This window comes from Melozone crissalis, unplaced genomic scaffold (assembly GCF_028551555.1).
Source record: "Melozone crissalis strain CALT ecotype California unplaced genomic scaffold, PUWL_Pcris_2 ptg000156l_1, whole genome shotgun sequence".
NCBI lineage: Eukaryota > Metazoa > Chordata > Aves > Passeriformes > Passerellidae > Melozone > Melozone crissalis.
In genome coordinates this window covers 718,693-745,093 of record NW_026535927.1, presented here as the reverse complement: position 1 = coordinate 745,093, position 26,401 = coordinate 718,693, and the positions used below count along the sequence as shown (strand labels likewise).

Genomic DNA, 26,401 nt, shown 5'->3' with positions numbered 1-26,401 from the left:
TCTGCTTCCATTCAGAGCAGCTCCAGGGGAACGGGCCCTTTAGCTCAGTCATTCTCCTGGAAATATCTCTCCATTTATTCCTGGCCTGCAGATCATCAGATAAAAGAACTGTTGGCTCTTATAATTACTTTAAAGCCAAATGATGTAAGCTGGAACAGCAGGAGCCCAAAATAACTGTTAACTAAAGCTATTAAATGCATAAATGTCTCTCTCAGAGCTGCAAAATGTGCAATATGAATATTAAACATCTACATTTGCTAAAAGCAAATGACTGAAAATAATTTTTAAAAACCTCCTGCAAGTTCCATTCACCTCCAGGCCTCTTCCACAGGGAAAATGGAATGTCCAGGCCTGAACATCTGAACAGATCTGAGGGTAAACAGTGACCTGGACAAGTGACCTGTGGACAGCAGAGTGGCCATAGCAAGTTGGGATCCTGGGAGAGACCAGACCCCGGTGAAAGGAGCAGCTTTGGTGGTATCAGACACATCCCACAGAAATAAACCACGCTTCAGATGGAAAAAAATCCTCCAGCCATAAAACCAACCTGCTTCCAGCATGAGGAAATTGGAGGGTTTCCCTTCTGAATGGGGGATAATTCTGTGTTTCACATTTTGTGCTAGAGCCACATCTGTAACATCCAAAACAAAGCACTCCAGGCAGCCCACGGGGACTTCTCAGGCACAATTTCCCTGGCAACCCAATGTTTCCTCACACTTGCAAAACCAACCTGAAATTTCTCTAAATCAGCTCTTTAGCCTTGTTTTATTTTAGGGAAGTGTTATAAATATCAGCCAGGTAGAAAGAAGTTGATTCCTTACCAATGCAGAGGGGTGGAGGGTAATTCCAGCGGCGCACCGTGCCCGGCATGCAGGAGATGTGAGAGTGGCCCTGCAGGGATGGAAAACAAAACAGGGGTTTGGGAGGTGGATGGAAAACAAAGGGGAGAGCCCCTCCGTGTCCTGGAAGGAAAAAATTCCCTGCAAGATGGATCTGATCCAGAGGGAGATGCCTGTTGCATCTGGGGTACCAGAAAAGTGATGCCTTAAAGAATGTAGGAATTAAACAACTGGATTTGGAGATTATCTTTCACACTTGGGGATTATCTTTGGAGATAATAATAGTGTAGGAGGTCATCTAAAGGCTGGTCTTTATTGGAGGAAGATATGGAAAAATGTCCATAAAATGCCCATTCCTCTAAGGGGGGAGTGAATACAGTTGTACAAATTTAGCAAATTAGCATAATTGACAAAAATAATCATAAATAGTGAGGTAATTCAACCACCTCTGAATCCTCTCCCACAGACAGGGACTAAACTTTGTGTCTCCAAGAGCTGGTTTCAATCTTGGAAGAGCCAAGGAAGAACAGGAACCTGGGACCCCCAGCTTGGAGCTCTGGAATGTGTTTTGTCTTTCTGCCTTGGGAAAAGGCAGGGAAAAATACTGGGACTGACCACAAATATAACAACAGAGGTAGAAATAGATGTGTAAAGAATATAGGGAACCCAGAAAAGCAGGAATCCTTCTGGTGATGCTCAAGGACCTGGAACAGAGTTACAGGAATAAAGGAGGGATTTATTAGAAGGTTTTTACAGGAGACACCTTGGGCAGCACAAGGCTGGAGATGGACCCAGGTTGGATCCAAGGTGGACCCTGAGTCACAAAATTTCACACTTTTATAAATTTTGGTCCACTTCCATATGGGGTTAACTGTCCAATTCCAGCTGCAGGTGATGCAGTCCCACCCTCCCAGTTTGCTCCCCTCCATTCCCTGCTGTTTGCACTTTTTGGGGCTGAAGCTGCAGAGGTGTCCTTGGTTCTGGGGCTGGAAATTGATCGTTCTCTGGGACTGAGGAGAGGAAAAGGATTGTTCTGTGTGCTTGAGGAGAGGAAAAGGATTGTTTGTGGGACTGAGCTGTGAGGAGACCTTGCTAAAACACTTTATAAGGAGTTCAGAGTCCCGCCCTGAGGCAGTGCAGGTCTGGAGAAGCAGGGAGCTGGGGCTGGGGCTGTACCTGCAGGGCGTAGCCCGGCTCGCACTGGAAGGACACCACGTCGTTCACCAGGTAGCGCTCGCCGATCTTCAGCCCATTGCCGGGAACCGCGGGCTCCGGGCAGCTGGAGAGACCCACGGCTGTGGGGAGAAGGGAGGTGGGAGCTCAGGGAGTGGGGCTGGGGCTGGGCTGGGGCCTGCAGGGATGGGAACACGCTTTGTGTTCTATCCCGCTCCTGTTTGCCATCCACCACCACAGACTCTGGGTGGGGAAATTCTGTTTATTATGGATTCTCCAGGGACAGCCCATTTCCATCTCCACATTTCCAGCTGGGAATGTCCTGCTGCAAACCCAACTAACAACCTGTGACACCTCGTGAGGAGTAATGGGCTCCCCTTCCCTTCCCTTCCCTTCCCTTCCCTTCCCTTCCCTTCCCTTCCCTTCCCTTCCCTTCCCTTCCCCCTTTCCTTTTGTTTCTCCTTTCCTATTCCTTCTCTTTCCCTCTCATTTTCCTTTCCTTTCCTTTCCTTTCCTTTCCTTTCCTTTCCTTTCCTTTCCTTTCCTTTCCTTTCCTTTCCTTTCCTTTCCTTTCCTTTCCTTTCCTTCTTTTCTTTCTATAACCCACATCTCTCTCCTTTTCCCACATTTTTTTCTCTCCATTTCCCACATTTTCTCCTCTCCATCCATCTCCCCTCTCCTTCCCCCATCTCCCCTCTGCACATCCCAGGGATATAAAATGAATCCTGCAGCTCCTCTCCATCATAACCTCCTGCATCCCTGCAAGGGCTCCTGCTCCCCACAGAGCCCCAGGCAGGGGGAAAATAAAAGAGAAAAGGAGCAAGGAGAGGCTGAGTCTCCTCCCAAAGCCCAGTCACGCTTCCCTCCCTGCTCCTGGATGTGCTGCTTGACCTTCAGAGAGGCAGCAGGGAAAATGGCTTTAAATAACTTCTCCTTCACATCAGTGCCTTTCACTCAGTCCCAAATTGTTCCTGGCTTTGGAGCATGCAGAGGTAAGAGCTCAGCCTGAGCGCCACAGTGAGGGAGAAACCTGAGTTTTCCTCCCCTGTTTGAGCTCATCTCTCCCAACTTCCTCCCAGAAAAAAACACAGAAAAAAAAAAAAACCAAACCCAGGGCTCAGGGCTGGGAGATTCCAATTGTACAAACAGAGCAGAAATCACATTATTTCCAGCTGCCCTGAAAATCAACACCTATTAATTTCCTCAGCCAAGGAAACAGACAGGGCTGATAATCCCCAGGCTCATGAAAAACCTGGCCGTGATTTTTGCAGGAGGGTGCTCAAAGGATTTATCGATTGGAATAGAGCTGGAGAAGAAACAGAGTCACAGCCAGAGGATTCCTGCAGCTCCCAGAGCACAGGCTGAGCACATTTTTTCCTCTCCCAATCCTGTGGTGGCTGTAATCCTGCTGGATCCAATAATGGACAGGGTTTCAGTGAGTAAAGGCAGCAAATCCTGGAAGGTTTTAGTGCTGCTTGGCTTTAAAGCAGCTCCAGCTGTGCCATTGCAGGGAATCTCACACTGGTTTGGGTGGGAAGGGTCCTAAATCACCCAACTCCCTCCAAACAAGCCCAGGCTCACCCTCACCAGCAGCAGAGCTGGGAAAAATCATGGAATATCCTGAGCTGGGACCTGCAAGGATCGTCCACCCCACACCTGGCTCTGCAGGATAACCAGCCCCAAAATGTTTAGGATGGATGTAGGGAAATGTTCTTCTCCCCAGGCTCCCCAGGGAATGGGAACATTCCCAAAAGCTCCAGGAAGTTTTGGACTTCACAGATCATCCATCCCATTCCTGGCTCTGCAGGATAACCCCAAAATGTTTAGGCTGGATTTAGGGAAAGGTTCTTCCCCCCAGGCTCCCCAGGGAATGGGAACAATCCCAAGAGCTCCAGGAGTGTTTGGACAGGGTGGGATTGCTGGGATGCCTGTGCAGGGCCAGGGTTGGACTGGATGATGCTGGTGGATCCTTCCAGCTCAGGATATTCCAGGATTCTCTGCCAGTATTATCCAAAATAACAGGCACCTCCACCTCTCCTGATCAGACATCAGGAATCAAACACAGACCCAGGGGAAAATGAGTTTTTGTCATCCCCATCCAAACCTGACAGCCATTTCCCAAAGGATTCTCTTCCCTGCCTCACTCAGGTTTGTTCTCTCACCACTGGGGATTTCTTTTCGAAAGGATCCTGGCTAGGATCACACATTTAGCCACGTGCTGGGGTCTGTATTCCCAAAAAAAAACTGGCATGAGCCTTGCTGGGAGCAAAGTGCTGCCATTCCAGGAAGAGTTGGGATCATCCCTAACCAGGAACCCACTCAAGTGCTCCACACCACCACAGAATTTGGGTTGGAGGGGACATTAAAGATGTTTTTAAGGTGTTTTTGAAAAGGAGGGGTGCCCACACCACCTCAGAGCTTCCAGAGGTGCCCTTGGACAAGGAGGATGGATCAACCACCTTGGGAATGCTCCTGTGCGGGGCTCTGAGCACACAGCACAGGAATTCCTGGATCCAGCAATGTGCCCAGGGCAGCTCAGGGTGCTGGGCTGTGGGAACAGGAGCACATCCAGCAGGGGAGGGAGGGGAACATCCCCAGCACCCACTAAAACACTGCAGAAACCCCCCCTGATAACACTGATAACAGTGATAACATGGGGTTCAGCTCTCAGCTGTGAGCAGAGCCTGCCCAGGCTCTTTGTGCAAATCCTGCAGTTTTTCCAAGCTCAAGCTCCATCAAAATGCTCAAATTCAGTTTTATCTCCATTCTGACCCTGCTTTCCTCAGGGGATGACCTCTGAGGACTCTTCCAGCCAGGATTTTTGGGATGAGGACATATCCAGACCTGCTGGTTCCAGCAGGGAATGCCAAGAGCTGGAAGTCCCTGGCAAGCAGCACTTCCCAAACCCAGATCCCAGCCTTGCACCCACGGATTTTTTAACCCTTTGTGCCACAAAAAACTGCCACCAGGCTCATCCCACCCCTCTGCTCCATCTTTCCTCTATTTATCACTCCCTCCTTGAGAGCAGGGAGCCACAGCAGCTCCTTCCCCCATTTCCCCAGCCCTGCAGGCACCTCCCCATCGCGCAGGAGCTGCGGGATCAAGGCTGGAGCTGCTCTTACTTTTGTATTCCAGGTGAAAGCCGGCGGCAGAGACGCTGATGTCGGAATAGAAATGCAGATAGAGCTGGTTTGAAGTGCTGTTGAGCAGAGCAGGCACCGTGGTTCCTGGCAAAACAAGGGGAGCACAAAGGCAGGGGAGAGTGTGAGAAATGCCTGTTTGATGACTGGCTTTTGGCAAATATTCAAATGGATGGTATATGGGTTGTGTTGGAAAGTGATGCTGGATTAATTCTCTTCAGTAGTGTGCTAAATATAGTTTTAGGTTATAACAAAATGTTAAAATAGAAACTAAGCTATGTAAGATATTTTTTTAAAGAAAGGACTTGCAATGAGATAGCAGCCACAGGACACCTCAATATTTCAGAGAAAAATAATTTATTGGTCCATTATCAGAAGAAATCAAATTCTTCCTGACTGCTCAGCCATGAAGGTGCCGTCAGGATTCAGAGGAAGAAGTTGGCACTGACCACACAGAATCCTGTGTTTGAACGGAATTTATGCATCATGGATGAGATGTATGAATATGCAACAGGTTATTGTTTTTAAGGGTTAATCCTCTGTTAATGTGGGTCCTTTTTTCGGGCTTATTTTGCCCAGAAAAGATACCCAGACTGTTCATAACTCTTTGTTTTTATTGTCTCATATTGTCCTAATCCAAATTGTCCAACACTTTTATTACTCTAATTATATTACTATTTTTATAACCATTTCGTTACTATTTTTATTATCTGTAAAATAAAACTTTAAATAATAATATTATATATTAATACACATTATTAATATATAATATAATATTATGTATAATATATAACATATGTATTATATAATAATATATTACTATTTTATATTAATATATTATACATTATATATCATATATTATATATCATATATTATATACTATATATTATAGACAATATATTTTATTATAATAGATAAAATATATTAGAAAAATAATTATATAAAATATTATTTTAATATTTAATGATACATTTACTATTAAACTTTTAAAATGTTAAAAACAACTGATGGGCATTTTTCACAGAGAGGATCTCTCTCCCCCTCCTCAGAGATTTCCTGACAACACAAAGTCCTTCCAACTTAATGAGCTCCTCTTGGTTTTGATCAGGTTCTTTCTAACGAGGCCAATTGAGAAATACCCAGGGCCTTTCCTGAAATCCTTTCCTGGATTTCAGCCCCTGGAGCTTGGCCACCGACAGACAAAAAGCACCAAGGGATGGGAAACAGCGTGGGTGGAGCGCAGGTCTGGGAAAATTCGGGAAAATTTGGGAAAATTCGGGATTCCTTCATCCCCTGGAAGCTGCTGCAGCAGCAGGACAAGGCAGCTCCATCCCAGACCCTTCTCCTGCCTAGCTCAGGGCATTTTGGGCACATTTGTTAAATAAATGAGGTTTTGGGCCATTGTTCTGCCAGTGGTGCTGAATTTGAAAGGCTCTCAAAGCTCCTGGAGCCTGCTCTGCTAAAAGCCACAATTCAAAGAAAAACACAAGGATTCCAAAGGAAATACAAAAATTCCAAGGAAAAATAAGAGTTTGTTTTGTAGCCTTTCACCCTTTCTGGGGGACATCAAGGTCAGGTCACCTTGCCAGGTGTGGTGGCCTCACATCCCAGCAGAGCTGAGGGAATTCCCATTTCCAGGAATAAAACTCCACTGGTTTTGTGTTTAAGGCTCCCTCTCAACCCTTCCCACAGGTAGAAATTGGAATTGTAATTCCCAACCCAACAGAGCACATGATTCCCTTGAAATCCATTCCTGGCTTTTGATGCTTTTTTAAAGTTTAATTTTGTGAGGTGAATGAAATGAGGCAGGAACTGATGGGCTCGAGGGCCACGTACCAGAGAAGCTCCCCAGCATGGTGGCTGTGTTGTCTCCTCCATCAAACACTTCCAGGGAATCCCAGTTCTGCTCTGTGACAAAACTGATCACCTGGATCTGCAGAGAGAAACAAAACAAAGGAAAAAAAATTTGAAATAATAGGAATAAATCAAATTAACAGCAATTAAAGGGTCACTAATTGAGTTTACACACTCCGAGGGTTCAACACTGGCAAAATTTGGAGAATTCTGCCTTTGACTGTTCCCACTGGGATTTTCCAGCTATTTTTCCCCCAAAACTTCCAAATAGAAATGTTATTTTCTGCTGCTGCTCCAGAGCTCCTGGAACTGCCCAGCTCATTTACAGCTGCTGAAAATCCCAGCTTTTTTCCCCCATTTGGAGAAATCCTTGAAGACTTTGAGCCCTTTCAAATGAGAGCAACCAGCAGCACCCCGGAGATAAAATAAACCCAAAAACCACCTCACATTAAACAACAGGATTTTAAAAATCCAATCAAGTTCCAGCCTTGTTCCTCAGCTTTTAGAGGGATCACTCGAGTGCATTTTCAGATTTCACCTTTCCCTGCCATGCCCCACAAGGTTTGGAGGCCTTAGGAAGTCACTTGGCTCCATTAGTTGGAACAACAACACAAATCCTTGGATGAGAAACATCAGGAGAGCTGAGAAATCTGCATTTATACAGAAAAACAGAGCTGAAAAATCTGCATTTATACTGAAAAGCAGAGCTGGGAAATCTGCATTTATACCGAAAAGCAGCTCGTGCTTGAGTGAGGATCTCCAAGGAATTGCTCAGCTTTGTTTACCATTAACAAGGATTTTGCCTAAATCCTAAATGCTGATGGTTCAAAGCTTTCAGTGTCCCATTAAAAACCCGAGTTTGGTGAATGGGGTGAGAGTGAGGCAGAAAACCTGGGTAAAAACCACCTGTTTTGGGGAAAATTCAGATTTAAGCTGAAAGGTCTGGATGAAATTTTCCAACATTGGGTATCTCAAATTGAATTGGCAGGCAAAAAACCCCAACAAATCCAAAAGGAATCTCAAAGATAAATCAGGAGCATAAATGAGTTGTACAGCTTGGCTCCAAACAAGGAGAGTGCTGGAAAATTGGGAAAAATGAGCAGTGAGGAGATTTCACTGCCCTCAAACTTTGACTACACACGTGTGAACCTTCTCCCTTTCTCTCCATATCTTCTTCCCTGATTTCCTCATCCACCCCAATTCCCCACTTACCCCTGCCTTGCTGCACAACAAATCAAAACCCCCCGTTTGAAAATAAATAATAAAACCAAAATCAAATAAAATAATAAATAATAAAACCAAAATCAATGCCCCCACTTCAGCCATTGAAGCCATTTCCTCCTTGATTTACTCCGGGTAATAAAACCGGCTGTAAAGTTCCTCCCAAATATTTTTTTTAGCAGAAAGTGAGCGGAGTTCACCCAGCAGGAATCTCAGTGACCCCCACGGAGCCATCACTGACCCTTTTTTCCCTTTTTTCCTGCCTCATTACACCCCTCTCGTGATTTACATTATTGGAAGCTGAGTGAGAATGAGCGTTTTGTTTGCTCTTACACCGCCTAAATTATTTATTCTCCTCTCTCCCCCCCTCCTCCAGCTTAACGGAATAAACATTTTTAAGGTCCTAATTCTAGTCTGACATGTGGATTCACAAGGGATCTGCATCTATTTACTGCCACGTGTATAAATTAATTCACTCAGGAAGGTTTGCTCCGGGAATGAATAATTCATGGCAGAAGTGCCAGCTTCTACCCTGATTACATAAAAATCCTGCTCCTGAGTGCTGTTACCAAGAAAGCTTCAATTTCACCTCCTTCCCTGATTTACAGTTGTTTAACCTTTAATTGTTGCGCAAAAAAGGGGGTAAAGCGATGCTGGAATTAAGATCTAATAATGGAGAACGCAAAGGAAGTGGAGCCAGGATGGATCCAGCTCCAGCTCCGTGGTCATTCCCTCCCTGGGGGCTGCACTGAGACCCCTCCCTGCAGCTGTTTCAGGTCCTGAAAAGCCAAAATCTTTCTCCAAGGGCTTTTTTTGCCTTCCTGGAAGACCCAGGGAAGCTGATGGGTCGTGACCAGGTGACAGCAGATCCTGGTGACATGTGGAAGTGCAGGCCTTAGCACTGGTGGGGGACCCAAAAATGTGGGATCAAAGAATTTTAAGTTTGGGATGGATTTTAAAGCTCATGTTGTTCCAAAATCTCTGCTGTGGCCAGGGACATCTCCCACTATCCAAGAGTGGAACAGGTTGGAAGCCCTGCTCAACCAGGCCTTGGGCACTTCCAGGGCTGGAGCATCCACAGTCTCATTGGACAATCATAATAAAAAACTACAATTTAACCCAGATTCCCCCTCTTTTGTGCCAGAGTAGGGGTCACACTGAGGGAAGTGGAGCCAGGATGGATCCAGCTCCAGCTCCGTGGTCATTCCCTCCCTGGGGGCTGCACTGAGACCCCTCCCTGAAGCTGTTTCAGGTCCTGAAAAGCCAAAATCTTTCTCCAAGGGCTTTCTGCCCTCCTGGAAGTCCCAGAGAAGCTGATGGGTGACAGCAGATCCTGGTGACATGTGGAAGTGCAGACCTCAGCACTGGTGGGGGACCCAAAGAATTTTAAGTGTTTGGGACGGATTTTAAAACTCATCTCGTTCCAAAATCTCTGCTGTGGGCAGGAACATCTCCCACTATCCAAGAGTGGAACAGCTTGGAAGGCCTACTCAACCTGGCCTTGGGCACTTCCAGGGCTGGAGGATCCACAGCCTCCCTGGACAATCACAATAAAAAACTAAAATTTAACTCAAATTCCCCCTCTTTTGTGCCAGAGTAAGGGTCACACTGAGGGACCACGGGCCTGCTCTTCCTAAATCCCACCCTGTGCCTCCCTGGCAATGCTCCTGGAGCTCTGGCATCCCTGGGGCTGTGCCCATGCCCTGGGGACCCTGGCAGTGCCCAAATACCCTCTGGGGGAAGGAGAACCTTTCCCTAAATCCAACCTGCCCCTCCCCTGGCACAGCTCCTTGCCTGGTCACAAGCTGCAGCCGTGGTATTTTCTGAAAAATCCTTTCCTTAGGATTTTTCCTCCTGAGAAGCTGAGAAGCCTCAGGAACAAAATGTAAACAATGATTATCTGCTGCTGTGGAATGCAACAGGTGCATCTGTGATTGGTCTCATGTTAATTGTCTCTAATTAATGGCCAATCACAGTCAGCTGGCTCAGACTGTCTGTCCAAGACAGAAGCTTTTGTCATCATTCCTTCTTTTTCTATTCTTAGCTAGCCTTCTGATGAAATCCTTTCTTCTGTTCTTTTAGTATAGTTAATAGAATAGAATAGAATAGAATAGAATAGAATAGAATAGAATAGAATATATATCATAAAATAATAAATCAAGCCTTCTGAAACATGGAGTCAGATCCTCATCTCTTCCCTCATCCTAAGACCCCTGTGAACACCGTCACAATAAACGTCACCAATGAGTCCCTGCCTAATCCTGGCTATAAATAAATAAATCCCTGATTCCAGAGAATTCCACATCAACCCATCCCTGTCCTACGAGGAACAGCAATTTCCCATCATGTGAGAGCAGCACACCCCGAGTGTCCTGCTGTCTGTCCTGGCTGTACCTGGATCCCTGCTCCCTCGGGCACTGTGATCTTCCACACGCAGTTGAGGCTGTTCAGGTAGGGCTCAGGGAAGCCTGGGGACAGGATGGTTCCTTTCCTCTCCGTCAGGTTCCCCCCGCAGGGCACTGCCGGGAGGAAAGCACAAGGAATTGGTTTTGCTAAAAAAAAACATTGTTAAAATTACAAGAAATCGAGAGCTGGTTGTGATTTAAGGATGAGATTTTAGGAATAATCCTCTTTCCAGTAACTTTTTCGTGCAACTTTTGGCACATTCCTTGGGTGTGGGGAGCACACGAGGATGATCTTCATCCTCTCCTTCAGAGGATGTGAAAGCAGCTTTCAGCCAGATCTGATTTATTTGAGATGCTGTCCCAGATCTCACAAGAGTACTGGATCAAAAATGTCAATTCCCTGGAATTTGGGGTTAAACTGTTCTTATTCAGAGCCAGGCTGGGCTTTGTTTTTTATCAGACAACCATGGAACAGTTTGGGTGGGAAGGGACCTTAAAGATCCCCAAATCCCTTCTCCCAGACACCTTCACTATCCCAGATTGTTCCAATCCCTGTCCAACCTGGCCTTGCACACTTCCACGGATGGGACAGCCACAACCTCTCTGGACAGAACCACAAGAGGTTCTAAAGAAGTCTTGAACATTTCATTCATTTACATTTCAATTCATTAGTGCTTTGTTTTGCTGTTGATTTTTCTTCAAGCTGGAAGAGACCCACAAACACCACCAACATCCAACCCCTGTCCCCTTTCAGGACAACCCAGAGAGCAGCACAGCTCCCAACAACATTCCCAGTGCCACCCACCCTGCTCCCACCTCTCCCAGTGCCACCTACCTGTTGCTATAGGAAATAAAATGATGTGAAGGTAAAAAGAGAGCTTTTCATTTCTGATTCTAACATTTATAGATTTCCAAAAGTGGCAGTGTACTGGAGGGTGGAAGAGCCACCTCTCCAATGACACTGGACACACCAACAGCCCATCAAATTTCTCCTCTTAAAATAAAACTCCGTGGACACGCTGCTCTTTTCAAGGTAAAAAGAGAGCTTTTAATTTCTAACAGTTATAGATTTCCAAAAGTGACAGTGGATTGGAGGGTGACAATGCCACTTGTCCAATGACACTGGACAAACCAACAGCCCATAAAATTTCTCCTCCTCCATAAAAGAACGCAGAACAATAATTATTTACATAAAGCGCGCGACAAGAACGCAAACACCAGAAAACTCAGAAAAACTTTAAAAAAACCAAGGTGGCACCTACCCATGCAGGTGGGGACGGAGGAGTTCCACTGGGCCAGGGCCCTGGGCATGGCCAGGCACTGGATGGCAGGGGAGCCCCTGAGGCTGTAGCCGGGGCTGCACTCGAAGCGCACCAGCGCGCCCACGGCGAAGTCGCTGCCCAGGCGCCGGCCGTGCCGCGGCTCCGGCACCGAGCTGCACTGCGTGGCGCTGGTGCGGGGCACGGCTGGCACACAGGGAGGACACAGGCAAAACAGAGTTAGTGCTGGCAGGGAGATGGTGGAGAGAAGATTTGTCTGTTTTACACTGGAATTACTGAGCGTCTGAATGCGGAGAGGTGCTGGGTGCAGACTTGACTGTTGAGTGATTGTACCCAAAGCCTGAAGTGTCAGGGGGGGAATCCAAACATGATTATTGAATGATTGTACCTAAACCCCAAAGTGTTTAAATCCCAAAGGGTGGCTGAATCCAAACTTGGCCATTGGCTGATTTATCTAAACCCCAAAGAGGGGCTGAATCCAAACACAACCATTGACTGATTGTACCTAAACCCCAAGGAGGGGCTGAATCCAAACGTGACCATTGACTGATTGTACCTAAACCCCAAAGTATCTAAATCCAAAGGAAGGGCTGAATTCAAACTTGGCCACTGACTGATTGTATCTAAATCTCAAAGTATTTAAACTCCAAGGAGGGGCTGAATCCAAACTTGGCCATTGACTGTTCCTAAAAATCTAAAGTATTGGGGCTGAATCCAAACATGATCATTGACTGATTGTACCTAAACCCCAAAGTATCTAAATCCCAAAGGAAGGGCTGAATTCAAACTTGGCCATTGACTGTATCTAAACCCCAACGAGGGGTTGAATGCAAACTTGACCATTGACTGATTGTATCTAAAAACCTGAAGTATCAGAGTTGAATCCAAACATGACCATTGACTGATTGTACTTAAACCCCAAAGTATCTAAATCCCAAGGAAGAGCTAAATCCAAACTTGGCCATTGACTGATTGTATCTAAAACCTTAAAGTATAGGGGCTGAATCCAAACATGACCATTGACCAATTGTATCTAAACCCCAAGGAGGGGCTAAATCCAAACTTGGCCACTGACTGATTGTATCCAAAACCCCAAAGTATCTAAATCACAAAGAGAGGATGAATCCAAGCATAACCACAACTTGATTTTATTTAAATCCCAAAGATTGGCTTAATCCAAGCATGACCATTGACTGATTATACCTAAATCCTAAAGATTGGCTTAATCTAAGCATGACCATTGAGTGATTACTCCTAAACCCCTAAGCATCTAAATCCTAAAGATTGGCTTAATCCAAGCATGACCATTGACTGATCATTCCTAAATCCCAAAGCACCTAAACCCCAAAAGTGAGCTGAATCCAAGCATGACCACTGAGAAGAGAAAAAAAACAACATTTCACTCCCAGTTCTGCCAGCTCAGGTGATCTGAGTTCAAGTGGCTCCATGCCAGACCGAGTGGAGGTGGCACTTGGTGACACAGCTGGGTGGGCATGGGGGCACCTGGATGAAGGTTGGACTTGAAGATCTTGGAGGTTTTTTCTAACTTTAATGATTTAATGATTCTATACTTGAAATAAAAGCAGCTGGGACATCCAGAATCCCCCCACTGCCTCCTTCCAGAGAACTTTCCCCACACCAAAAGGCTGTTTTTACCCAGGGGAACCAAAGGATTTGGCAGTGGCTTCCCAAAACATTGTTTTGTCACCCAATGCAGGAGCCTTTCGGTTCCTCAGCTCCCTGGGCCTCATGGTCATGAAGGAACAGTAATTGGGAAAAAAATCTCCTTTGGAAAAGAGAGAAAAGGGGGATTTAAGTTGTGATGGTGCTAAAATTATTGATTTTCCTGTTGAATACTGGGAATTACAAAGACAGGAATGAGTCTGGCAGGTAAGTGAGGAGAAAAACCCATCAAAAAAACCCAGGTCTATTGCCAAGGAAGAATTCAATTAATATTTTCCTCTGAGTTGCTTTAAATTTATGAGTGTTTAGCTAATTAGAGTCTGGCCAGGCAGATCCAAATCAGGATCGCCCTTTTCCCCTTGCTTCCCGTGCAAGCTCTTGCAGGAGGGAGGAGGAAACCTTCCCTGCTTTCATCAAAACCTTTGTTCTGCTGAGCTCTTTGAAGATTACAATCACAACCACGGCTGTTTCACACTCATTAGGCAGGAATTCAAGAGAACAGATCTCCAACTACTCCAAAATCCAAACCATGCTTTGCTTCACCCCTGCAGAAGGCTCAGGTCAGGTCGTGCCAGTGTCTGTCCCCTCTTTGCAGCACAAGCCTGGATGTTCCCACAGATAACTCCAGGGAGCACGTGGGTGAGAAATCCCTTCTGCTTTCCCACTGTTCCATGCATCATTTGCTATTTACTCCCATAAAATCCCCGAGTTGTTCTCGCCCAGCGCAGCACAAAGCTGTTACTGAAAGGATCAAGGGGCAGCAGTGTGACAGCCCCGAGCCTGTGACACGCACACAGGGAGGATTTCCGAGCTGCCAGACGAGATTTCAGCTGCTTGCACCCAGCGAAAGTGCTAAAAATGCCACTGGGGAGAATTGCTGGGAGATAAATCTCCAAATTCCCTGTGTGACTCCGGGCACGACGCTGGGATGGGGCTGATGGTAATCCTGGGATGTGCAGGGTTCAGGCTGAGTGGGAATGAAAGGGCAGAATACAAAGCACCCAGAGCAGCCCTGCCAGAGCTCTGCTCCCAAAGGAATCCTAATTCCCTGTGATATTCCCTGCTCAGAACCCCCAGACACCAAAAGCAGCTCAGGACACTCAGGACACCCCTGGGAGCGACCCGAGGACACTTCCAGAACACACCTGAACTCACCTTGGTAGACGAAATGAAAGCCTTTGGCTGTGGATTGACCCTTGGAGCTGAATTTGATGAGGATCTGGTTGGTGGTGGCCAATGGCAAAGATTCCCCTGGATGGGGAGGAGGGAAAACAGGAGAGACACAGAGGTGGAGGAATGAGCCACAGAGAGTGGGTGTTGGGTGACAGCTGTGACAAAGCTGCTGTCTCCAGCAGGGACAGGGACAGGGGATAGGGAGCAGCTCCCTACCTGAGTGAGAGCCTGAGAGGGAGCTGAGCAGCCGTGAGTGCTCCGTGGGGCCATCGTGCACCTCCACCACGTCATTGAGCGCCGTCTGGAAAAAGGCAAACTGCCCGAAGAGCACTGTGGGGACAGGGACAGGGCTGGCACCGGCCACTGCTGTCCCCAGTGCCACCACACTGCCATCCCACTGCTGTCCCCAGTGCCACCATGCTGCTGTCCCCATGGCCATCACACTGCTGTGCCCAATGTCATCACACTGCTGTCCCACTGCTGTCCCCAGCATCACCACGCTGCTGTCCCCAGTGTCATCACACTGCCATCCCACTGCTGTCCTCAGTGCCACCACACTGCTGTCCCCAGCATCACCACGCTGCTGTCCCCAGTGTCACCACACTGCTGTCCCCAGCATCACCACGCTGCTGTCTCCAGTGCCACCACACTGGCGTCCCCATATTGCTGTCCCCAGTGTCATCCCACTGCTGTCCCCAGTGCCACCACACTGCTGTTCCCAGTGCCACCACACTGGCGTCCCCATATTGCTGTCCCCAGTGTCATCCCTCTGCTGTCCCCAGTGCCACCACACTGCTGTTCCCAGTGCCGCCACACTGGCATCCCCATATTGCTGTCCCCAATGTCACCACACTGCCATCCCACTGCTGTCCCCAGTATCACCATGCTGCTGTCCCCAATGTCACCATACTACTGTCCCACTGTTGTCCCTAGTGCCACCACACTTCTGTCCCCAGTGTCATTACACCATCATCCTCACTCAATCCCAGTGCTGTCCCCACTGTCATCCCATTGCCACCCCATTGCTGTCCCTACACCGCCCTCCACACCCAGCCTCTGGGGCCAAGGCATTTTCATGGACTCAGAGAATCCCCTGAGCTGAACCAGACCCCAAGGACCGTCCAGTCCAAGCCCTGACCCCCCAGGATTCCCAACATTCCAAACTGGGATTTCTTTTCCCAGCACAACCTCTGTCCTGCGTTTCAGCTGCCTTTATTCCAGGCAGGGAGTGACAGCCTGGAAAAATGGGAGCCTTTTATTTATCCCCAAATTCCAGAGGCAGCACCAGACTCCCCTGGCTTCATTAACTCAACATTTTCCCACTGATTCCCAGCCCACTGGGAATTTCCTGTGGCTCATTACCCTTTCCCTGCCTAGGGAACACGAGGCGCAGAATTCCACTGAGGAATTATAATTATTGATTAGCTGCAATGGACAAAATTGGACAAATCCAGAATTTTCTCTGACTCCAGCACAAAGAGCACCCAACAGCACCTCCTGCTACCTCTCCTGCTACCTCCTCTCCCATCTTCCTTATCTCCAGTTCTGGATGAACTTAGAAAAATTATCATTAAAAACCCAGCAAATAAGAAGAGAATCCCATAAAAATTCCAAGCATGGTACCATAGTCCTTGGGCACGACGATGGAGTACAGGCACACATGGCCACTGGTGTAGTTTTGGGGATAATTTGGGGACAGGACGACTCCATCTGAGCCTGTGTACTGCCCGCCACAGGGAGCTGCAAGGGAAAAGGATCATGGAGCATCCCTGGAGCCTGGAAATGTCCCCAGCCACCATCCCCTGCTCCAGGTGCTGCTGCCTGAAAGTTCTCATTGGAAAAATCAGGTTTATCCCACCCTGAGTTTGTGCTGGAATTATCAAACCACTAACTAATGTGGGATTTGCTCTGTTCCCCACTCACAGCTGGGGATGAGCTCCTTTTGCCACCTTTCCTCAGTTTTTCCTGCCACAGCCTTCCCAAATTAGGGATTTCACTCCTTCCCCCCACCAGCTGCCTCTTGATCCCCTTCTCAGCTCAAATCTGACTGCAAACCATGAAGTCAGAAAAGAAAATAAAATAACCACAGATAAACCCTAAGGAAAAACCCCTTGTTTTGTCACTGAGCTCTGTCCCTGCTCAGCAACACCCAAGACTGAGGGTTTGGATTGGCAAGGATCAGGTTTAGCCAAGGTTTAAGAGGATTCCTGACTCCTGTCCTGTGCCAGGCACTGAATCAGTCATGTCCAGTTTCCTGTCTGTCTCCAAGAAAACCCTCAAGAAAACTCCCCAAAATCAGCTCTTCCTTTAAAAAAAGAGCTGTTAAACCCCTGAAAAACAATGAAATCTAATTCCTGGTAAAACCCCTAAAAAATTATAGAAAAACTGAGAAAACCCCTGTGAATTAACCCCCATTTTTCCATGGAGGATGCATTGAGGGGTCCAGCTCTGGGCAGATCCTCCCCCCAGCCCCTTCCCGTGGGATTTACCTGTACAGGTGGGGCGTGGCTTGTTCCAGGTGGGTTTCCCATCCCCTCCCATCACACAGGTGAGGGTGGGGCCCCCCTCGATGTCGTAGCCCCCATCACAGTAGAAGGTGATGGTGGAGCCCAGCTTCAGGTCTGTGCCCACCCTGGTGCCATTCTTGATGGAGCCTGGGTCAAAGCAGGACTCCCGGGGGTTCTCTGCAGGGAAAGAGATAAAATTTTAAAAAACATATTAAAAAAATGTTAAAAACCAAATTTCCTAGGATTTTTATTCCTCGGGCGCAGCTCCTCTGCTGCTTTGATAAGTGCAATGGGATTTTTTTTAGGATTTTTTTCACCTGAGAATGTGTGGGATTTTCACAAGGACTGGCACCATTTGCAGGGTGTGGATTTGGGATTTGGTTTGGATTCTGGGAGAAGGGAGGCTCCAGTTCCCACCCAGGCACCCAAAATCCAAACTCCCTGTTTTGGGAACCACAGACTGGGGAACCCCCTCTGCCCATCACACATTTGTACCCTCAGCCTTTAAATCCTGAAATCCTGGGTTCCCCTGGGTTCAGTGGGGTCTTGAAGGACCATAAGCCAAATCAAAACTCTGATTTCACACAACCCCAGGATCGCTGAGGCTGGAAATTCCCTTCAGGACCATCGAGTCCAAGCTGCGACCCATCCCCACCCTGTCACCAGCCACAAGGACAAATCATATTTGAGATGGGGAGGAATCTCCATCTGGCACAGAGAAATCCTGGATTCCCCATCCCTGAAGTGTCCAAGGCCAGGCTGGATGGAACTGGGAGCAATCTGGGATGGTGGGATTGTTCCTGCCCATGGATGGGTTTTAAAGTCCTTTCCAACCCAAACCAGTCTGGGATTCTTTCATTTATTCCTTGGACACCTCCAGGGGTGGGGATTCCACCCTTTCCAAGGCCTGGCACCTTTTCCATGCAGAAGTTCCTGCTCATGTCCAACCTGAGCCTCCCATAGCACAACTTCAGGCTGCTCCCTCTCATCCTGTCCCTGTTCCCTGGGTGCAGAGGCCAAACCCCACCTTGCTCCACCCTCCTGGCAGGTAGATAGTGAAAAATTCTCTTCCTGCAGAGTTTAAAATCCCATTTCCACATAAAAACTCCAGAGAACACTACAGAGCTGTCAGGACTTAGATATTTTTTTCCTTCTTCTAACAGCTTTTTTTTGGGGGGGTTTTCTTTTCTTTAATTTTTTTCCCTGCCTGCAATATAATTAGAGGCTTTGATTAATCCTGCTCTTTTGTCATTTGGAAATTGCTCATTAAAGACAAGGGCTTTTCTGAGAGCAGTGGCTCTGGGAACAATTCAAGTGTGCTTAAGCATTAAATCAGGGGCTCTCAGATTTTGGGGAAGGTGTGGAAAGGAGAAACAGGAAACTGTAAAGCCCACAGGTTTTGCTTTTGCTTCTCTGCATGAAAAATCAGGTGATCCCATGGTTTCCTGTCCACAGCAGCTGCACCAGGAGATCCAAATGAATGGGGCACAAAAAGATGGGATTTTCTTTTTCCTCAGAGCATCAATTCCCTGTTTTGGAAGCCACAGATTGGTCAACCCCCACTGCTCATCACACATTTGTATCCTCAACCTTTAAATCCTGAAATCTTGGGTTCTCCTGGCTCTGTGGGGTCTTGATGTACAAATTTGGGACACTTTGAGCACCACTTTTTCTCTTTTCCTGTTTCACTCCTTTCCTCTTCACCTCCCTTTCTCCACCCTCTGCTTTGGGGATGCCAAAACACCAGAATTCCCCCTGGAAGGAGCTTTCCACAGCATCTAGAGCCTTGTTCCAAAGAGGTGGAATAATCTGGGAATAAGTAGAGGGAAAGCCCCAGGTAGCTGCTGGTGGGGTCTTGATGCACAAATTTTGGACACTTTTGAGCACCACTTTTCCAGTTTCACTCCACTCCTCTTCACCTCCCTTTCTCCACCCTCTGCTTTGGGGATGCCAAAACACAATAATTCCCCTTGGAAGGAGTTTTCCACAGCACCTAGAGCCTCTCCAGTTGTTCCAACAAGTGGAATAATGTGGGAATAAGCAGAGGGAAAGCCCCAGGTAGCTGCTGAGCCCCCAGCCCTCACCTGTGTACTCGATGACGAAGCCAGCGTTGCTGACGGAGGCGTCGCTCCGGAACGCCAGGAAAAGGCTGTTGCTGCTGCTCTCGATCCTCTCTGGCAGCTGGGAGCCATAAAAACTCCCAATCAGAGGGCTCAGGGAGTCAGGCCCATCGTAGATGTGCAGGAAATCGTAGCCAGGCTCCAGGCTGAAGCTGCAAAAGCAAAGGAGGAGAGCTTGGGGTCAGGACATATTAGTGGAGAATTCCGCGTTGATGTTCTGGGATGTGGAAACCCGGGGCAGGGACTGGCTGCTCCTGCTCCAAAATCCTGCCAGGCAGAGGAAATTCCTGCCTCTATCCATGTCTGAGGGATCCAGGAGTAGGGATGGAGTCAAGGGGTTGGGATGGGGTTGGTCTCAGAGCTGCAGCTGCTGCAGGGATTCCTGGGCTGTGCCACATCATGTTCTATTTATTTCTGGGGTGGAAGGAATGATGAATCTGACTCCATGTTCTCAGAAGGCTGATTTATTATTTTATGATACTGTATTATATTAAAGAATGCAAACTAAACTACACTAAAGAATATAGAAGGTTAAAGAGATAATAATGAAAACTCGTGACTCTCTCCAGAGTCCTGACACAGTTTGGCCCTAATTGGCCAAAGAGTGAAAACAACTCACAGCAGAATCCAATGAAACAATCACCTGTGTGTAAACAATTTCCAAACACATTCCACATGTGAGCAAAACACAGGAGAAGCAAATCAGATAAGAATTGTTTTCCTTTTTCTCTGATTCTTCTCAGAAGAATCCCGGCCAAAGGGATTTTTGGATTTTTCCAGAAAATATGTGACAATGTTCTGTCTATCAAAGAGGAACTGCAGCTGGAATAAGAGGATCTCCTCCCCAAAAAATGTCTGGGAACAGATTATCCAGGGACATGGGACAGCTCCATCAGATTCCTTCCCAAAGTTCAGACATCCACACCCAGATCCTCCCTCCCCTCTCTGTGGCCATGGCACCAAACCATGCGTCCCCTCCCCAAGGCTATGGCACCAAACCCTTGTGTACTCACACGCTGAACACCAGGGCAATGACATAGTCAGGGGACACTGTCAGCTTCCAGTCACACTCCTTCCCTGGGGGATATGGCTCTGGGTACTGTGGGGACAGGATCACCCCAGCCGGGCCCGTCAGGATCCCGCCACACGGAGCTGCAGGAAAACCACCAAGGGTGAGCCTCTTGTGAAAAATGCGTATTTTATGATCGGCTTTTTGCAAATATTCAAATGAATGTTATATGTGTTGTGTTAGGAAGTAATGCTGGATTAATCCTCTTAAGTAGTGTGTTAAATATAGTTTTAGGTTATAACAAAATGTTAAAATAGAAACTATGCTATGTAGGATACTTTTTTAAAGAAAGGACTCGCATTGAGATAGCAGCCACAGGACACCTAAATCTTTCAGAAAAAAAGAATTTATTGCCCTCTTATCAAAAGAAACTAACTTCTTCCCACCTCAAAGGTGCTGTTAGGATTCAGAGGAAGAAGCTGACACTGCCCAGACAGAATCCTGTATTTGAATGGAATTTATGCATCATGTATGAGGTGTTTGAATATGCAACAGGTTATTTTTTTTAACGGTTAATCGTTTGTTAACTGTGTCCTTTTTCAGGCTCATGCTGCCCAGAAAAGGTCCCCGGACCGTCTGTAACTCTTTGTATTTATTGTCTCATATTCTCCTAATTCAATTTGTCCAAATTATTATTAATTAATATTAATAATTATTATATAGAATAGAATTAATGTTAATTAATTCTAATTGTATTACTATTTTTATAACCATTTTATTACTATTAAACTTTTAAAATTTCAAAAACAAGTGATTGGCGTTTTTCACAATTTAGAGCACGCAGACTTCCAAAGCACCAAATGGGAAGCAGGAATGGAATAAAATAAAGGAGATGTGATAGACAGAGGGGATTGAGACAGCACAGAATCCTTGTGGGGCATTTTAGTGGGAAGTGACCCTGAGGCTCATGTAGGACATGAGGTTGTGGTGGCTCTGCCAGGTGAGGGCTCTGTCAAACACCTCAAAGAGATCTCTGGATGCCACCAGGACCTTCCTAAAATCCATAAGTGAAGAGCCAGGAGGGAGAGAGAGGGAGAAATTCCACTTTCCTGCTGCATTTATGGAAGTCCCTGTCAAGGCCTGCTCGCCCGTAACGAGGTGAAAACACGTCTGGGCCTAAATGGCTCTGTCGTGTTTACTCCACTTCCCAGCACATTAAATGCCAAGCTGATTGAAAAATCAATTATTGCTTTTTTAAGGCTCAAAGTGCCTGCTCGTGTTTCTCACCGTGGCAAAACATGACTGATATTTTTCCTGTCAGTTTTTTATTATGCAGGCTCTTTGTGAGGGCTCGGAGGTTTCCCAGATCGGCCCTCACGTATTTGGGGTGAAAGGAAGGGGGTCTGAGAGCAGATAAAGAGTGGGAAATGAACTGGGATGGGATAAAAATGATGGGATAAATCTTGGAAACATTTTCCATGAAGGAATGAGCATGTGGAATTTGATAAAGAAAAGTATCAGGTAAAACCCAGTGGGGCTTGTCTAGAAATGCCATAGTAGGGATTAGAGAGCTTTTTCAAGTCCAAAAATGGAGAAATGTCATCCTTCTGGGACACACCAGGAAACCACAGCACAGATATGGAAAATTTGGCTGAAAGTCCCCCAAAAATACCTTGGAGAAACCACCAAACTTCCCACATTTGGGATGGAATGAGAGCAGGGAGAGCACAGCCTGTGGGGAGGTCTGAGAGCAGCTACAGAGTGGGAAATGAGCTGGGATGGGATAAAAATGATGGGATAAATCTTGGAAACATTTTCCATGAAGGAGTGAGCATGTGGGATTGTCCTGTGAGCTTTGATAAAGAAAAATATCAGGAAAAATATCAGGTAAACCCCAGTGGGGCTGGTCTAGAAATGCCATAGTACCTGTTAGAGAGCTTTTTCAAGTCCAAAAATGGAGAAATGTTATCCTTCTACTGAAATCACAGTACAGATATGGAAAATTTGGCTGAAAGTCCCCCCAAAAATGCCTTGGAAGAACACACCAGCATCTCTTCTGTGCCCATTCATCCCAATTTTAACCCCAAGGGTGCCTTCCCCTCCCATACTGTAACGTCAGGGGAAAACTCTGCAGAAACTGAAATCTAAGGACTCATTTTTGAAAAGCCTGAGGGAGACAAGTGTTCAACACCCTCGGATTCCTTTGAAAATCCCACCCAGAGTCTCCAAAGGGTTTGAAGCAGGAGCTGGACCCAGCCAGTGGTGCCTGGGACTGGGAGGGATGCAGACTTCAAATGGCCCAAACCTCCCGGGGCTCTCCCAGCCTGGATTGTTTCACAGTGGTGCCACAAAGAGGGGAAAACGCATCTGAAATGCTAAATACCCCCAGTCAGCCCTAAATTTAACACTGAGTTTTCCCAGTTTAGCTCCAACTAGGCTGCCTCTCCCCCAGTTACTGATATTTCACTGATTATTCCTCCAAATCCTTTGTCACTTCATATTAAAATTGGCTGGGAAAAAAACTATAAACAATTGAAGTATAATTTGAAGTACAATTTGAAGTATTAGAAAATCAGCATTTTTAATCACAGCTGTGGAGACCTGAAGGATATTTTTTTAAAAATATTTCTTGATTTTTTAAGATGTGTGGAGTGAAATTTTATAACAGGGTTCAGGATGGATCTGTGTCCATGAATTCAGGATGTGGATCTGTGTCCATTGGTTTAGAACATGGACCTGTGTCCCTGGGCTCAGAACATGGACCTGTGTATATGGGTTCAGGACATGGATTTGTGTCCATGAATTCAGGACGTGGATCTGTGTCCATGGATTCAGGTCATGGATCTGTGTCCATGGGTTTAAAACATGGATCTGTATCCATGGGCTCAAGACAGGGATCTGTGTCCACGGAGTTAAAACAAGCATCTGTGTCCACAGATTAAGCACAGGGATCTATGTCCATGTGCCCAGGACATGGATCTGCATCCATGGGCACAGATCATGGATCTGTGTCCATGGATTCAGATGACAGATCTGTGTCCATGTGCTCAGATAATGGATCTGCATCCCTGGGCTCAGATCATGGATCTGTGTCCATGGATCCAGGTCACAGATCTGCATCCATGGGTTTAGAACATGCATCTGCATCCATGGGCTCAGAACAGGGATCTGTGTCCATGGATTCAGGACAGGGATCTGTGTCCCTGGGCCCAGAACATGGCCCTGTGTCCATGGATTCAGGACATGGATCTGTCCATGGATTCAGGTCGTGGATCTATGTTCGTGTGCCAGGACATGGCCTTGTGTCCATGGATTCAGGTCACAGATCTGTGTCTGTTTCCTTGTGTACCTGTGCAGGTGGGAGGGTCAGGCTGCCAGAAGAACCTGTTCTGGATCTGCACACAGGTGATCTGGGCCTCCCCTTGCAGGCTGTAGCCGGGGTTGCACTGGAAGGTGATGGAGTCCCCGGCCTCCCGGCTGTCCCCGCTCCGGCTCCCGTTCTGGGGGATTCCTGGGTCGTTGCAGGATGTGGCTGTGGACACTGCAGGGAATTAAAAGCACTCCTGAATATCAATGTTTATTTAACACCAGGCCTGCAGCACTGGCTGCCCTCAGGCTCTGTCCTTACCCAGACATCCAGGCCATGCCTTGTTTCCCCATCCCTCCTCCTTCAGCATCCCACAAAGTTCCCCGACACACAAAAAGTGCTTTTCCCTTTGCTCTGAGCATCTGCCACTCCAGCTGGGAAAGGCTCTGGGGACCAGCAAGTTCAAGAGCAGCACCCAGGGAGCAGCTTTGATGTAGAATTGTGCACATGGCTGTTTACTCCATCAGGCCAGACACCCACTGATCCTCCACGGTGCTTTTGGAGAGTTCTGTGCCAAGGCACATGCTGCAAAATCAACTCAGCCACCAGCACTTCACGCTTTCCCCTGAGTGCCAGAGAAATTTAGCCTCAAGATCTGTGAAGCATCAAGCCTGACCTTTCAGAAATGTGTTTGTTTCCTTTCCAGACTTGTTGCTGCCTCTCTTTGAGGTCTGAGATGTCCCCTGAGCTGGGGACAGGCAAAGCTTCGCTGCTGCCTGAGCTCAAGGTCTGCCAACAGCACATGGATTTACCAGCAGGGAAAATCCTGGAGTAATAGGAGTTTTGTGAGCTTATCCACCTCATTAAAGGTCCCAAGATCCCAAAGTGGACAGGTCTGAGCTCAGGTCTGGCTGCTTAGTCACACCTGCTGAACAAAGGCTTTGAGCAGGAGCAGTCAATAAAGCCCAGCTCCAGATCAGGAGCTTATTTCCTGCTAAGTTGATGAGAGTCTGTTACAGCCAGGCAGTTTAGAGAAAGCTGCTCTTGAAAGAGCCAGAGGAAATCCCTCTCTTTCTGTGCAGCTGGAGATAAGGAAGTTAACAGCCCAGGCTGGTCCTTCCTGGCAGGATGAGACACAAATGTGGCAAAAAAACCCCAGGATGGCACCGCTGTGCTGCGTAACACAAAGCTCTGCCTCTGTCTGGGTCATCCCAAAGCTCTGAAACCCAGCAGAAATTCTCCCCAAAATGCTGCCTTGTTCCCCCAGCCAAGCAAGACACCCTAGACAGAAAGTTATGGAAAGAAAAAACAGAAAACCCAAACTTGGGAAGATGTTTCAATGTGTCTCAGTCCAGGCAAAGTCACATCATCACTCACCCAACCACTCCCTGTTTTTATCACTCCAAAACAACTGCACAAACCTGAACATTCCATAAATATTGGAATATATCACCCTAAATAATTGAAATTAATATGTTTGCAGGGCTGAGGTTTGGTTGGGGTTTCCCTCTGGGTCTGGTCAGGTTTTTGAGGAACCCCTGCCCATCCCACCTGAGAACTGGATGGCAAAGCCCTGCTTGCTGGTGAAGAAGTCGGTGTTGAACTGCAGGATGACGGAGTTGAAGGTGCTGTGGATGTCCCCAGGCAGCCCCGAGCCGCTCATCTCCTTCAGCAGGATCCCGTTCTCCACCGGCCCGTCCCAGATCCGCAGCACGTCGTGGAACTCCTCGGTGTGGAAAACCATGAAATGGAGCCTGAGGGGCAAAAAACACCCGAAATTCAGGCCTGGAGTGTGGTTTGTGCCAAATTCAGGCAGCCAGGCTCACACAGAATGTGTTGTTTCATCTGGAATTCAGGCCTGGAGTGAGGTTTGTTGTGGTATTTTTTGAGTCTTGAATTTGACTCCATGTTTTTAGAAGGCTAATTGATTATTTTATTATATTATACAAATTATACTAAATTTTATGTTACATCATTATTATATTATATTATATTACATTATATATTATATTATATTATATTATATTATATTATATTATATTATATTTACATGATATTATTTATATATATTTACATATGTTGATATTATATATATATAATATAATTTATATTATATTACTTATAGATTATTATTATTATTATTATTACTACTAAATATTATGTTCTATATATTATATAAATTATACTAAACTACACTAAAGAATAGAGAAAGGATAAAGACAGAAGGCTAAAGGATAAAAATGAATCTCGTGACTCTTTCCAGAGTCTGACACAGCCTGACTGTGATTGGTTATTAAGTTAAAACAATTCACACAAAACCAATGAAACAATCACCTGTTGGATAAACAATCTCTAAATTACATTCCAAAGCAGCAAAACACAGGAGAAGCAAATCAGATAATTATTGTTTTCATTTTTCTCTGAGGCTTCTCAGCTTCCCAGGAGAAGAAATCCTGGTGAAGGGATTTTTCAGACATCCCCAAATCCCACCCTGTCCTTGGGGGTGTTGTCCAAACCCTCCTGGAGCTCTTGGGAATGTGAGCATTCCCTGGGGATGGAGCAGGAGTTGATCCCATCCACTCCTGCACTCCAATCCCACCTGGACAGGAGGAATTTCCCTGTCCCTGTTTGTCACTGCCCCATTTTCCCTCTGGCACAGCAAAATCAGGCCAAGCATGGGCAACTCAACC

The 26,401-nt window shown here is 46.7% G+C and overlaps 1 protein-coding gene across 1 annotated transcript in view; it reads right to left on the bottom strand.

The window, feature by feature from the left end:
* LOC128948761 (CUB and sushi domain-containing protein 2-like) overlaps positions 1 to 26,401 on the bottom strand; it is a 139,232-nt gene that overhangs the window by 36,935 nt on the left and 75,896 nt on the right. Inside the window, exons 22-35 of the mRNA XM_054293525.1 lie at positions 25,263 to 25,465; positions 23,754 to 23,945; positions 20,409 to 20,547; positions 19,360 to 19,547; positions 17,258 to 17,452; positions 16,392 to 16,508; positions 14,985 to 15,098; positions 14,751 to 14,846; positions 11,895 to 12,098; positions 10,622 to 10,746; positions 6,989 to 7,085; positions 5,135 to 5,239; positions 2,016 to 2,134; positions 822 to 891 (exon numbers count right to left, since the gene is read on the bottom strand). Coding sequence (XP_054149500.1) covers positions 822 to 891; positions 2,016 to 2,134; positions 5,135 to 5,239; positions 6,989 to 7,085; positions 10,622 to 10,746; positions 11,895 to 12,098; positions 14,751 to 14,846; positions 14,985 to 15,098; positions 16,392 to 16,508; positions 17,258 to 17,452; positions 19,360 to 19,547; positions 20,409 to 20,547; positions 23,754 to 23,945; positions 25,263 to 25,465 — 1,964 coding nt within the window. The remainder of the gene's footprint in view (positions 1 to 821; positions 892 to 2,015; positions 2,135 to 5,134; positions 5,240 to 6,988; positions 7,086 to 10,621; positions 10,747 to 11,894; positions 12,099 to 14,750; positions 14,847 to 14,984; positions 15,099 to 16,391; positions 16,509 to 17,257; positions 17,453 to 19,359; positions 19,548 to 20,408; positions 20,548 to 23,753; positions 23,946 to 25,262; positions 25,466 to 26,401) is intronic.